General features: G+C 36.1%; 1 protein-coding gene across 2 annotated transcripts in view; it reads right to left on the bottom strand.

Moving 5' to 3' along the window:
- Positions 1 to 8,786: 8,786 nt before the first annotated feature.
- LOC115218435 (platelet-derived growth factor subunit A) overlaps positions 8,787 to 15,000 on the bottom strand; it is a 34,285-nt gene continuing 28,071 nt past the window's right edge. For both annotated transcript variants that reach the window (XM_029788245.2, XM_036508463.1), the window contains exons 3-6: positions 14,880 to 15,000; positions 13,934 to 14,052; positions 11,754 to 11,888; positions 8,787 to 10,612 (exon numbers count right to left, since the gene is read on the bottom strand). The exon at positions 14,880 to 15,000 is cut by the window's right edge and continues 109 nt beyond it. In XM_029788245.2, the coding sequence (XP_029644105.1) occupies positions 10,465 to 10,612; positions 11,754 to 11,888; positions 13,934 to 14,052; positions 14,880 to 15,000 (523 nt within the window). In that variant the 3' untranslated portion in view covers positions 8,787 to 10,464. The remainder of the gene's footprint in view (positions 10,613 to 11,753; positions 11,889 to 13,933; positions 14,053 to 14,879) is intronic.

Here is a 15,000-nt window from a genome sequence, read left to right as displayed (position 1 = left end):
ACCAGTTACACACTGGGGTCGATGTAATCGACTTAATCCCTTTGTCTGTCCTTGTTTGTCCCTCTATGTTTAGCCAATGTGGGCAATAAAGAAATAAAAAAACATCCAGAGATGCTCACAGCGACTGTATCAAATTCCCAGAATGTGGGAGCTAAGCAAGATCATAATTCTAATATCAAACAAAAACTCAAGTCATATACACACTCTTAGACATCTTTTAGGATGGCTAATCCTTGACATCACTTACACATCACCTTTCCAAATCATGATGCAGATCTCGATCATTACATTCAACTACCACACTGACCACAAGCGGAATATACAGAATGCATGATGGCATCAATAACCAAAATCTTCCACACAAAGCATTCTAACAAACATCGACAAATCTGTCAGTCAGCCAAATGTGTGTAATGTAGAAAAGTAACACTTCTAGAACATAATATTTTCCGAATGGAATTCGTTCCCTCACCCAAACCTTTCAATATGTAGATGCATGACCTTTCAATACCCTTCAAACTTACACACGGCCTCCATACGTAGATTACATCCTACAAACTAAAAACAGAAAACACCAAGAACACACTGGATATCGAAACCCTACACAAGCTGTACCTCAAAATAGAATGGAATAGTCACAGCTTGAATGAGTTTGACCATAAGTCTGACCTGAACAAAAACAATAACAAACAAACCAACAATGCATATTTTAATCAATCTATTATTTTAATCAATCTATTATTAACGCTGCCGCCTTCATTAATACCAGTCAATACAGCATCAGTTTAATGAAGTTATTGAATGATGAAGGAAAATCGACTAATTCGGGATAACCAGTAACGTAACAATATTGAGTTAGGAGCAATAAATACATTAAGCTTTTGAACTAATGAAAACTAAAGTAAAACTTTATAACCAACTCTGGTTTTATATATATATATATATATATATATATATATATGTATAGTGTGGTGGATATGTAAAACATGGTATTTTGGTTGCATTGTACTGCAGTCATGTAAAAATAACTGCAGAGCTGCAGTGGAGAGAGGTCATTGATTTTGGCAAAATACCGGAGAAATGTCTGCTTTGCTATTATTTGGTCTTCTAATTAAAAAGAAAAAAAAATTGATTTATTTTGGGTAGAATAATTCGATATTGTCTCCCGCATCGAAGCTAAATTGATAACTAATAGCATATAAATTGATAACTAAATAAATACACACATACATATATATATATATATATATTTGTGTGTGTGTGTGTATGTATGTATTTATATATCTGTGTGCGTGTATTTTTATGTGAGTGTACGCCTGTGTATACATATATCTATCTATCTGTCTATCCGTCAATCTGTCTTTCTGTCTGACTGTCTGTATGTATGCATGTCTGACTAATTCTCTCTCTATGTATATGTATATATAACGGGAAGCTTTATGAAAATAAACAAAAGACGAAGGCAGGTGGAAAACAAACGAACAATTGTATTAGTATGGCGCTCAGGAAATATAAATAAAACAAGTCTTTAACGTTTCGAGCCTACGCTCTTCAACAGAAAGATACACAGAGAGAGAAAAACACAGAAAGAAGGAGAGAAAAAAAATGCGTGCAGTAGCTAACGAATCAACATGGCGATCTGATTTCGGCCAGAGGTCAAAGATCAAACATGAGACGCGAGAGCGAAATAAGGGGAGATAATAGGGTTGATAAAAGGGTTGAGGGACCAGCTAAAAGTGCGTGGGAGGGGTCTGGATGTGTGTATGTATAGGGTTGGTGTATGTATTAGTATGTATAAGGGTGGTGTGTGTGTGTGTGTGTATGAGAGAGTATTAGTGCGTAAGATTGGTCTGGACGTGCGTATGTATGGGGTTGGTGTATGTATTAGTATGTATTAGTATGTATTAGTACGTATTGGTATGTATAGGTGTGTGTGTGTGTGTGTGTGAGAGAGTATAAGTGCGTATGCGGGGTCTGGACGTGTGTATGTATAGGGTTGGTGTAAGTATTAGTATGTACTAGTATGTATTAGTACGTATTAGTATGTATTAGTTGGTGTGTGTATTAGTATGGCACATCATATGTGATGTGATGTGTAAAGTCATGTGGTGTAGTGAGGAGAAGAGGGGGAGGGGGAGGGGGAGAAGAGGGGGGAGAGAAGGGGAGGGGAAGAAGAGGGGGAGGAGAAGGGGGAGAGGAGAGGATGGGGGAGAAGGAAGGGGATGAGGGGGATGAAGGAGGAAAGAGGGAGAGGGGGAGAGAGAAGGGGAGAGAGGGAGTGAGGGAGCAGAGGGATGTATATATACTTGTATATATACACATATACATATATATATAAATACATATACATATACATATATATATACATATATATATATATATATATACATATATATATATATATTATATATATATATATATATATATATATAATATATATATATATGTATATATATATATAAACATACATATCTATATACAAATACATACCTACATAGATACAACCATACATTCATATATTGAGAGTGCGCATGGGCGTTTATGTATTGGTAAATAAGGTAGCAAGGTTAGCTGAGTTGCTAGAAGGCTTAGGATCGTTTCCTGCTCCCTGCTACCTTACAAATGCAAATTTTAAGTATTGTTGAAGACCTAAAGAAAACACACGGTTCTAATGTAAAGAGTGAATGAAAAATCCATGGCAAGTCGAGATTGGTTTGAGTTGTCCAGTCAAAGGCTACTTTTTACGACACAACATTAAGAAATTCTTAGAGGATGAAACTGAAAGGAATTTTGGCGTGGTTACTACATCACGAATGATATTGAAAAATTGACAATGGCATCACAAGTGTAAACAACCACAAGGAATCTGGTATGAAGTTGAATCTATCTAAACTGTATTATCTATCTATTTATCTATCTATATGTAGAATAAATATACACATTCATAGTATTTATAAAGACATACACACATATATGTGTGTATATATGCATGTATAATGTATGATATAAGAGATGAAAAAGAGATGACAAAGGAATAAGCGATTATCTTATGAACTTCATTACCTTACAGCTGTTTCCGTTATATAATGCGGTGGAATGATAATTGAGTGTCTATTAAAAGTATCTGGAGTCATCATTTAGAATTTTGTTGATGTCTGTGTGACTAGGAATATAGTATAGAAAGGCAACTCACATTTATATGACGGAATCTATGGTAAAAATGGTTTCGCTTTACAGCGTTTCACTTTAAGTTGCATTTTCCAAGAACCTATCAATGATGTTAAATGAGAACTGACGGTAAATATTCTGTAAGGTGGACAATTTAGGGCTATTTTGCTGGGATTGTTTCCCTTTGCCAAGTCATTTTGAAAGTACGAAGTATCTTAAAGCTGAACTTCATTGAATTTCTAATTACATTATTTAAAAATAGCATTAGTTAAAAGCAGTGAAGCAGAGAAGAAAAGGTCGCTTGCATCATGGATGTTAGTCGATCGAAAACGGATGAATTAGCAGGGTCCCATGGAAGGTTACGGTCCTGCTACTGTAATGTTTCGTTATGGAGAAATGTGGGAATTGCTAAAAAACCTAAAAAGCACACACACAAAGAAAAAGATGTTGGTGTTCAGACGAGAGAGAAAGATAACTCTGTCTGTCTCTCAATATATTTATATCTATATCTATCTATTATATATATATAAAACACCCTTCTGCGCATGTCCACTCCACACACGCTCACACACATGCACATCGGCAACATTAGTCAATTTCTTGAAAATGGGGTCATAAACCGGAAATATTGAATACAAGGTAAGTCTACATTAGTTCACATATTTGTTTTCTTGTGATTTACTTCGCTTTGTATTGGCCTTACGATACGATCTTTTATACAATATATATATATATATATATATATATATATATATATATATATATATATATATATATATATATATATACACACACAAGGGAGAGTAAAAAAGTATACGCACTCTTGTTTTTTCGATGTATTTACACACAAGCAGGGGATAAACAAGTAGGTAATTTTTCTATATAGTTGCCTTTCTTTTCGATGCAATTGGTCAACGATCCACAAGCTGGCGTATTCCCTTCAAGAACGGTTTCGGTTGGTCGTGGAAACATTTAAGCACCGCTTCCTTCACATCTTCATCTGTAGGAAATCGACGTCCTTGTAAACCATCTTTGAGCAGCTCCAAAGACATGATAGTCGGAAGTTGCACTACCTGATAAAAAAAACTCAGACACTCCCATGTTCTTAGCGATGGACTTAATTGACTTGGAAGGATTGTCAATCATGACTTGGATCTCACCAACAAATTCAGGAGTTCTTTTCTTATCATAACGATCAGAGTGCGTTCCCTGAGCTGCCATGCCTTCGTAATCACCATTAGACTCATCCAACCCTTTCCGAATCCTCTGCACTGTCCTCAGATTGACGCCCAAACACTGAACTTTTCGTATTGGAGCCAAGCAGTACAGGATATCATTTCCAAATTTCAGGCAGAGTGGATTGCGTCATGGTACTGTTTCTCTCACAGACAGTGCCCAACTAATCCTACTATACTGTGTAGTCAACAAAATCAAAAACAAAGAATGCGCGTGAGCGAAATTAAAAATATGAAATGGCTACAAGTTAATCCAAGCATGAAAACACAAAGAGAAAACACAACAACGCGAGGACGTGGAACAAGTATAGTGTTATTGGACGCTCAGGAAAGGAAAGAAAGGAAGATTTAACGTTTCGAGCGGAGCTCTTCGTCAGAAACATAGGAAAAGGAAATATCCAGAGAAGGGAAGATGGAGGAAAAAAATCACACACACATATATATAAGATGGACTCTCCCGTCGTTAAATGACGTATGCGGGTTCGACAATTTCCTACCGTACAACCACACAAATGATTTGTTTATAGTGATCAAATGCTTGTGTAGACATAAGGTCACTCTCTCCATCAAATCGACATTACCTGCACAGGTGTACCATGTGCCAATTGTCAGATGGTGAAATGATTGCAGAGCAACGTGAAATGAAGTACTTTGCTCAAGAGCACAACGCAACGCCCGGTCTGGGAATCGAACCCACGATCTCACAATCGTGAGTGCAACACCTTAACCACTGATTCACGCAACCCCACACACTAATCTGCTATATATAGTTTTTAACAGCAAAATACAATACAAAACTTCACAAGCAAATATATTAAGCACCGACTGCCTGATTGCTCAAAGAAACTCGTATCTTGCAGTTAAACATCGCAATTTCTCATTCTCATGAACGCAGCATCATTCACATGATGTTTATCTGGTGTAAAGCGACAATAAGTCACACACTAACAAACACTTCATGACTAAGATAAGACTGCGAAAGACGAGGAATGTCAACAGACCAAGAAACTTTATTGTTTCAAGCAAAATATAAAAGATTGATAACACACAAAAGGCAAAACACGCAAAGACAAAACACAAACCACTCACAAATATCTACATGTCAATTCCATTTCGTCTATTATCTTTCTCCTGTCTTATACGAGAAAAACATGAAAGGTCAAGAGGTTAATGGTATGGAACTGTTCTTTTATTTTCAGACTTTAGAGAGCTGCTTGTCTGCAGAGTCAATTTCAATTTTGAGTGTTCGCAACAAAGTTGTAAACTCTGTAATAATTTCTAAATCGGCCAGACTGTCACGCCTCATAACCGAAGATTAACCATGCACTTACAAGACGGATAAACAATATTAGATTGGGGGTAGGGAAAGAGCTGTATACTAAATATACAAACGCTCGAAATTCCTGTACACATACATAAACATACTAGGTATGTACTGTGGTTACACATACACACCTGGTATCATGAATAGCTTTTTCAATGTCTGCCAATTTCGTGAGGAATTTCTTGGTGTAAAATACATAAAAACACTAAGTAATGCATTAGAAGGGCGAACAAATCTTTGTTCCACCTTGCTGACTGAACCCTATCACACCCGGTTTGTCTCTTTTGCGAGCGGTAATCGTGTTTCTTCACGTGTCTCAGAGGTTCCCCTCTTAGGTAGAGATTTCAGATCCATGTGGTCTGATGTCTGAGATGCTTAGGCAAAACGTCCGTGCAGACCGCGGTCTGTTTACAGAACTCACATTGAGCATGCTCTCTCTCTCTTTCTCTCTCTCACTCTGCTGTAAAGTCATCCAACACGTGTCAAAGTATGTTATTTTTTGCTTACTAGTCTCCGTGGCAACACAAATACAGACCATTCACAGGCGCGCGCACACACTCACATTTGATCGAATAATTGAATCCTTGCTATCAAACAACAGAGAACCATCTCCATCACCAACACTTTATAAGAAGCCATTGTAAAGTTCTACACGTGAATGGGGCTGCCTTGGAATTTAACGACAGTTGTGCAACTGGTTATATATTTTGTGTTCGACTTTCTGTCACAATATTCAAAAACCGCATTACAAAAATCCAGCTTGTTGGAGTGTTCTAAGAGGTACTACAGTTGTCAAGAACTCAACCGTCAGTTAAATACATTTTGGAATCTGATGATTACTACGAACGTATGAAAGCGCTAATTGAGCTTTATGAACATTACAAGATATTTTTTCAATGTTAAAATACCATAACAAAAAATGTGAAAACTAAACCATATTATAACTTTATTCAACTGATATATTATTCTATACACATTCACACAGATTCGGAAATATATATGTGTGTGTGTGTGTGTGTGCGTTTGTGTTTGCATGTATGTGTGTGTGTGTGTGTGTGTGTGTTTGTGTTTGTATGTATGTGTGTGTGTGTGTGTGTGTGTTTGTGTTTGTATGTATGTGTGTGTGTGTGTTTATTTAGTGTTTGAGTTCCATCACCGCTTGACAGCCAGTGTGTGTTTGTTTACGTCCCCGTAATTTAGCAGTTCTGAAAAAAAGAGACTGATAAAATAAGTACCAGGTTTTGAAATTAAAAAAAAAAAGTATTGGGGTCAATTTGTTCCCTTTGAAGGGTTTAAGTCGAACATGGCTCAGGCCAATGGCTGAAACATAAAATATAAAAGAATTATATTATTTTCTCCGGACATGAATCCTGTTTCTAATGAACGTAAGAGCTTGAAAACTACACGTATACCTGAGCTTTGTTAAAAGTAAAAGACCCGATTCTTACCTTGTAAAGCTCTATCCTAAAAATAAAATAAAATACAATCCTGCATAAAAATATACACACATCACCGTCTTCAGCATTTATATATTTCAATATGAATATTTTGTATTGTCACATGTCATTTCGATAGACCATGTTTATATTTTATTATTTTGTTAACAGGAAAAATTGAATTTACTACTTTTTTTCTTTTATATTAAGAAACTTGATAGAATCTTGTTAGTAGAAATACTCATACATATTACAATTGCGAAATTTTTGTGGCCGTCATTACTATAAATGCCTCTTTCAAAATTTTATTGAGAAATTCCATAGGCAGTTTGGTCGAATGGCTAAACAATTTCCGTCTCGCTTGCATGAAATTTTATGTAATTGTCGTTTCAAGTTTCGGATCAACCCATACATAGTGTGTGTGTGTGTGTAAATATGGGTAGACGGAAAAAAGTATGGAAGCTAGTCGGATGGATTGTGTCTATAATTCAAAAGGTACAACCTCATCACATGTGACGTTGATTATGCTTTAGAATTAGGTCAGGGCACACGTGTCTGCGTTAACTCAAAGGGAATGCTATTTTGTTATATGTTTTGTGTTCGACTTTGTGTCACAGTAACGCCATTGAAAATGTCCAAACATTGTCCAAATGTCCAAATGCATAATCTTTTGCTCTGACGGGGTCCGAAAACAAAACCAAAACCAAAACAAAACAAAACAAAAAACGAAAGAATAAAACATGGTTCATGCCCAGCGAAAGGTAACGGAATACACATTTATTTATCTATTCGTTTTAATACATATATCTTATGTTTCCATGCGTCAGTCGTTAGACTATATTTATATTAGATATTTATGTACAATACACATGCACACGCAAACACACACACACTCTCTTCCTCTCTCACACACACATACACACAAGCAAAACCTTTTATCTTACGTTGCTCCAATCCATTCAGTTGTAAATGAGCATACCTTGCGAAGGACTGGCGTTTCGTTCACGCAGAATATAAGCAATCTCGGCCACTTCATACATGCATATATATATATATATATATATATATATAATATATATATATATATATATATATATATAATATATATATATATATATTTATATAATATAATATAATATATATATATATATATATATATATATGCATCTCTGGTTAAATGGACGAGAGAAAAAGTACTCAATACATGATGTAAAGTATATTCATTGCAGTGTATTCATTGAAGTTTGTGAGTCACTCACGCACACACGCACACATACACGCAGAAATATGAAGCGCGCTCGCACACCAACTTTTATACGCATTCAGCCATCACTCATTTAACTAAATACATTAAGTGAAAGAGCGCAAAGATCTATTAATTTTTGATTGATTTATTGTTGTCTTCTGACTAACCATATTAGAATGGACAATATTGCTCAGTAACATAGACAACTTCCTACTATAAACACTCACGCCAGCAGTTCGATCACTTACATTTAATGTACATTTTCTAGTGAAGAATATAAGATATTCAACGAGTCTCTGCTATGGTCTACATTATCTGAAGTAGATTTTGTTTCTTCACAGTTTTTCCTTCCGCTGTATCCATATTTAAGTTTGTTAGTCTTTTGTTTCAATAACCAGTTATGGTCATCGTTTAAACGTCTTTGCATCGTTTTGATTTTTTAAAATATCTTTGGGAAAGACACTTCTATGTTCCAATGTTCAGTTAGAACAGAAAGAGAGAGAGAGAGAGAGAGAGAGGGAGGGAGGGGGATGCCAAAGGAAATTGGTGGAAAAAGAGAAGTCGAGGAACTAAAAGAGAGCAAGACGAAGGGTAGGGGAAAAGAAAAGACTAAGAGTGAAAGGGAGAAATACAAGAAAGAAAGGAGTTTATATATATATATATATATATATATAATTTGGTTGCTTATACCAAATATATAGTATTTTTATATCTTAAAGCTGTAATTTCGCATTGATAAGATCCTTCTGAAAATATTTTCCTTTTTTTTTTATTATTCACATTTTTTTTTTATTATTCACAGTTTTCCAACAAAGCCAGGGGCAATGAACTATTTAAACATAAGATAAAGTTTTATTTTTCATGTATCATGGCTTGTGTTTTATTTTATAAGTCAATTTTCGCCCACTTTAAAAACAAAAAAAAATGTTGATACCAAGAAACAATCCAAATGTTTTTGTCATTATTTGTTAAGCATTGGTATGTCATATACATGTATGTATATATACATATATATATATATATATACATATATATATATATATATATATATACACTCAAGGGAAGAAGAGATGGAGAGATGAGTGTGTGACGTGGCAGAGTTTATTTTTTTATGTAATGTCACCGTGTGAATTTGTATGTGTGTGTATGTGAGTGTGTGTCGGTCAATGAACATAGCAAGTGAATGTGAGGCAGGTTCAAAAACACTTATTGACAATTTGTGTCTGCCAATCAAGGTGACCTGTCCTTTTATAAATTGTCTGACTTTGATAATACTTAGTACATCATTTACATATTCCAGATGAAAATATGTCCGTTTCATTGGTCACCTTCTGCACCAACCCGTACAGCTCCAACAACATGTCGATCCTTCGCTAACATCTCTCCTTCGGTTTATTACAACAGTGAGTATATATATATGTATATACCTCGTCGTTTATTTTTTTCCTTCCTCCACCTTCTCTTCATTTTGCTGAATTTGGTTTGCGTGAAAATGAGCTCAATAATCGAAGATTATCTCTATAATTGGTTGATAGTCAAAAACTGATGTATAATAGAATCCTCTTTGTTTTGTTTTTTTATACACAACTCATTGCCAGACATAAACCAAATGCGTATGTATCTTACTGTCTGCTTCGTAATATGCTAGTTTTGTACTCTGAGTAACTATTGTTTGTCTGTTATAGCAATTGAATTAAATTGAATGAACAGTAGTAGTTCTGTTGGCAATTATACGTATACATATACACAAACAAACAAATATATATATATATAAATATATAATTATATACACATATAAATATATATATATACATATACACATATATATATACATATATATATATATATGTACATATATATATATATATATATATATATATATATATATATACATATATATATATATCATATATACATATATATATATATAGGCATGTATGTATGTGTTTTAGTATTGTTGTAGTCTGTGTAACTAATGTTCTGCTGTTATAACGACTGGGTTAACAGGAGCAGCCTTTTCTGGCAACTTCTATGTGTCTGATGAGTTCGCTTTTTTTAAATTAGTTTCCCTCGGAGACGTAGTCGATTTCGGCGCCGGTTTTTACGTTGGTTTCCTAATTGTAAAAGCGGACAATACCCCGTATTCACATCGAAATAACCATATCTACAATTTGGTCGTTGACACTGCCGTCTTTTGATGCATCTGCAAAAGAAAAAAAAAAAAAAAACATCATCATCATCATCATCATCATCATCACCATCACCATCATCATTATTATTATTAAGGCGGCGAGCTGGCAGAATCGTTAGCACGTCGGGCGAAATGCTTAGTGGTATTTCGTCTGTCGTTAGTTTTGGGTTCAAATTTCGCCGAGGTCGACTTTGACTTTCATCCTTTCAGGGTCGATAAAATTAGTACCAATTGCGTACTGGAGCCGATCTAATCGACTGGCCCCCTCCCCACAAAAATTTCAGGCCTTGTGCTTATAGTAGAAAGTATTATTATTATTATATTATTATTATTATTGTTAACGCGGCGAACTGGACGAAATTCTTAGCAGTATTTCGTCCGTCGTTGTTACGTTCTAAGTTCAAATTCCGCCGAGGTCGACTCTGCCTTTCATCCTTTCGGGGTTAAAAAATTAAGTACCAGTTGCGTACTGGGGTCGATGTAGTCGACTAGTCCTCTCCCAGTCATACACTGTAGTGTGAAAGAAGGATTGTAATCGTTATTGATGTGTATCAAAATTTAGCGATCGATTACTTAAACACAGAGTAAAGAAAGATTAACAAATACAGGAACGTGACTGGCTGCTATCAGTGTGAGCCCTTCGCCGACGGAAACCTCCGGTTTCCTTGAATCCTGTACTTCTGTTATCACCGTTCAGGAATATATAACCTCAAGCCAACTCTGGCTGAATTTCGACTCACAACAATGAAGATCAAAACATCCGAATTTGAAACTTTTCCTCTAATTACATGACAATTGAATCGGATTTACCTTTCCGTGACACCAATTGTTAGTTAACTCAAAGTTATCCTTGACTAAAATCTATGATTAAAGGCATTCCAGCCGTAACTATTTTAAATCAGGTATATTATATGCAGGACCACATTACCTAAGCCGATTCGGCGTGATTTGAGTTAAATTTGCGCTGCTATTGCAAGCAGATCGATCGGCCATACAAGGGCCTTCTTCGTTGTCTCGAAACGCATGATATGGCATTAAAGGGACATTGAAATCAGGGTCTAAGTTTCTGCTAACCATGAGTTCACCTGTCAGCCCTCTGCAATTGACAGCGCTGTATGAAACGCAACAAGTTCAATAAGAAATGTCTACTTACACCAAAGAATGTTCATTTAATGGTTTCATACCATCTTTAATAAGCAAACAATTTCGCTGGTCGTTACGGCAATCACAGACACATTCGAGACCATTTCGAACTTTCTGGAACGGATGTGGACATTCTTTCCGACACCTGGTATTTTGAAATAGAAAAATATATAAATATATATATATACATGAATGTATGCATTTATATATACATATAATTTGTATGTGTATATGTACGTATGTATATAATTACGCGTGCGTCAAGCTATCAATTTCATAAGAGGGTGGAAACATATAATACATGCAACAACAAAAGGCCCATAAGAAAATCGTGCGGTGAGAGGAGATGGAAAGCTTGGTAAGTAGTCTTATATATCTCTTTACTCTTTTACTCTTTTACTTGTTTCAGTCATTTGACTGCGGTCATGCTGGAGCACCGCCTTTAGTCGAGCAAATCGCCCCCGGGACTTATTCTTTGTAAGCCCAGTACTTACTCTATCGGTCTCTTTTGCCGAACCGCTAAGTGACGGGGACGTAAACACACCAGCATCGGTTGTCAAGCAATGCTAGGGGGACAAACACAGACACACAAACCCACTCACACATACATATATATATATATATATATATACACGACGGGCTTCTTTCAGTTTCCGTCTACCAAATCCACTCACAAGGCATTGGTCGGCCCGGGGCTATAGCAGAAGACACTTGCCCAAGATGCCACGCAGTGGGACTGAACCCGGAACCATGTGGTTGGTTAGCAAGCTACTTACCACACAGCCACTCCTGTCTAAATAACTTTCATAGTTAAGTTTACGTTTAACGTATTTACTACATGGAACAAAAAAAAAAAAAAAAGAAAGGAGATGCAAGCAAGAAATAAATATACGATGAGACAAAGGTACATAAGTATTTTTACATATACAAACAAGCAGCGAGGGATAGAACAGTATTAGAGAGTCGGGAACAATACATACTCCGAAATTTTCTATTTGAAATGGGAAATCTTTCCCGAAATTTTTAAAGATTATTAAACAACCTTTGTAAGGAAATGCAAAATCTGCTCTCATTGTTTTATTCTACTGACTTCACTTTACATGTTTTGCTTAAGTTCTCACATGCATTGCATAAAGTTTTTTTTCCACAGTTAATATCAATATTAATTTCAAATCTTTTCTTGGCAAATACAGAGGACAACTCTTTATATGATTTGGTATTATTTTGATTTTAACCACGTTTGATGAAGGGTTAGGTGGTTTACTAATTAAATATACATAATTTTTTTATTTGTTGGTGTAGGAAAATAGAATGATTGTACTACATCTTTTCAAATACTCTAAACATAACCTATCAGAATTCCACACGTTCCTCCTCATCAGCAGCATTTGTCTTAATAGTTTGTGAAGAACATCGATACACAAACATGCCATACCGACGGAAGAGAAGTTAACTCATTGAGGTCGATCATTTAATCAAATCTATTATTTGTTTTCTTTTTGGCCTTGGTTTAATTCACTATGGTTTTCGGACGACACCATAGTTGTGATTTTTGGTTAAATGGGGTGTAAGTAAAGGTGGACATGTTCATAGGTATGAGACATTTTAGCACAGGAATTTTAACGTTGCTGATTCAACGCTGATTATTTGGTATCGTACATTTTCTCTTCTCTTCATCTCAGTGTTTATGTGTGTGAGCATATTTCTCTTTACGTATATGAGGAGGCGGAAAATATTTATATCAGTCGGATCCATTTGATAAATTGTGATCTCTCTCTCTCTCTCGCCCTCTCTAGCTATATGCGTATATTTCTGCGCGTGCGGTGTGCGGGCGTGTATTTGGCACTAACGCCAAAATGTACTCTCGCCAAAAAAGTCATCGCCAAGACAGAGTCAGTCTCTAGTCTCCAGTCAGCCGTGCCAAATCGCCAGTATCCAAACACCCACGCCCACTCGGCTCATTCCGCATGTCCATGTAACATACTCATACCTATAGACTCTCACGAACAAGCCTCTATGTGGTCGCTTTAACTGATAGAAATAACGGTCCAATCTTCTTCAAAAACAAACAACTGGGCCGGTTCTTCCCTTCCTTCTATCTGCCTTAGGGTCCCTAGAAAGGAGCATATCCCCCATCTAAAACAAAACAAAACAAAAACCAATCCGATATAAATAAAAATAAAAACATACCCGGGTAGTTTTATTATTTCTTTACATTCACACTCTGTGTGATTCATAAATTTTCGTACTTCTACCATTTTGGAATTTAAATTGGCAGTTTCGGGCTTTTTGTCTGTCAAATCCAAAACCTGTAAAAACAAATTTCAGCTTATATCTAAATATATATCTAACCATCATCGGACATTAACAACAACAACAACAACAACAACAATAATAATAATAATAATAATAATAATAATAATAATAATAATAATAATAATAATGATAATAATAATAATAATAATGGCGGACAGCTGAGCCATTTGCACGTTAATTTCATAGACAGGCTGTTCTGTTATCGGATCAACTGGAACCCTAGCCGTCATAACCGACGGAGTGCCAGTTCATACACACACACACACACACACGTTTCGAGCCAACGTTCTTCAACAGAAAGGAATAAGAAAAAATAAACAGAGAGAATGAAAAAAAAAACTTGTAGATTTCAGCGGTCCAACATGGCGAATATATAACACACACTCATAAAGATCGATCACACACACACACACGCACACAACCATCCGAACGTGGCCGTAGCCAGTACCGCATCGACTGGCCTCCGTGCTGTGGGCACAACACACACCATCCGATCGTGGCCGTTCGCCAGCCTCATCTGGCACCTGTGTCGGTGGCACATAAAGACACCATCCGAAGACCCGGCGACGTAGTCGTCCACCTGTGATACCTTCCTCTTATGACACTTGTGAAGACCTGTTGAGGCAGAGGCAAGTGTGTGACACTTGTGAAGACCTGTTGAGGCAAGTGAAAATCAAATCAATCCAAATCAATATATATATATATATATATATATATATGTTTACATGTACACACATGCATATGAATGTGTGTGTATGCGTGGTTAGAGACATATAGCGGAAGCTTAGAGAAAGAGAGAATGAGAGAACAGTGCTCTCACCACAAAATATTTGCTAATGATCTTCACCCTCTTTGGTCCGCACACAGCCGAGGCATTCGAACAACATCCGGTTACATTACGGCATCGATGGATGACTGTGCATGATGGGAAATAGACACGA

This window comes from Octopus sinensis, linkage group LG13 (assembly GCF_006345805.1).
Source record: "Octopus sinensis linkage group LG13, ASM634580v1, whole genome shotgun sequence".
NCBI classification, from domain to species: domain Eukaryota; kingdom Metazoa; phylum Mollusca; class Cephalopoda; order Octopoda; family Octopodidae; genus Octopus; species Octopus sinensis.
This window is presented reverse-complemented; position numbering and strand designations above follow the sequence as displayed.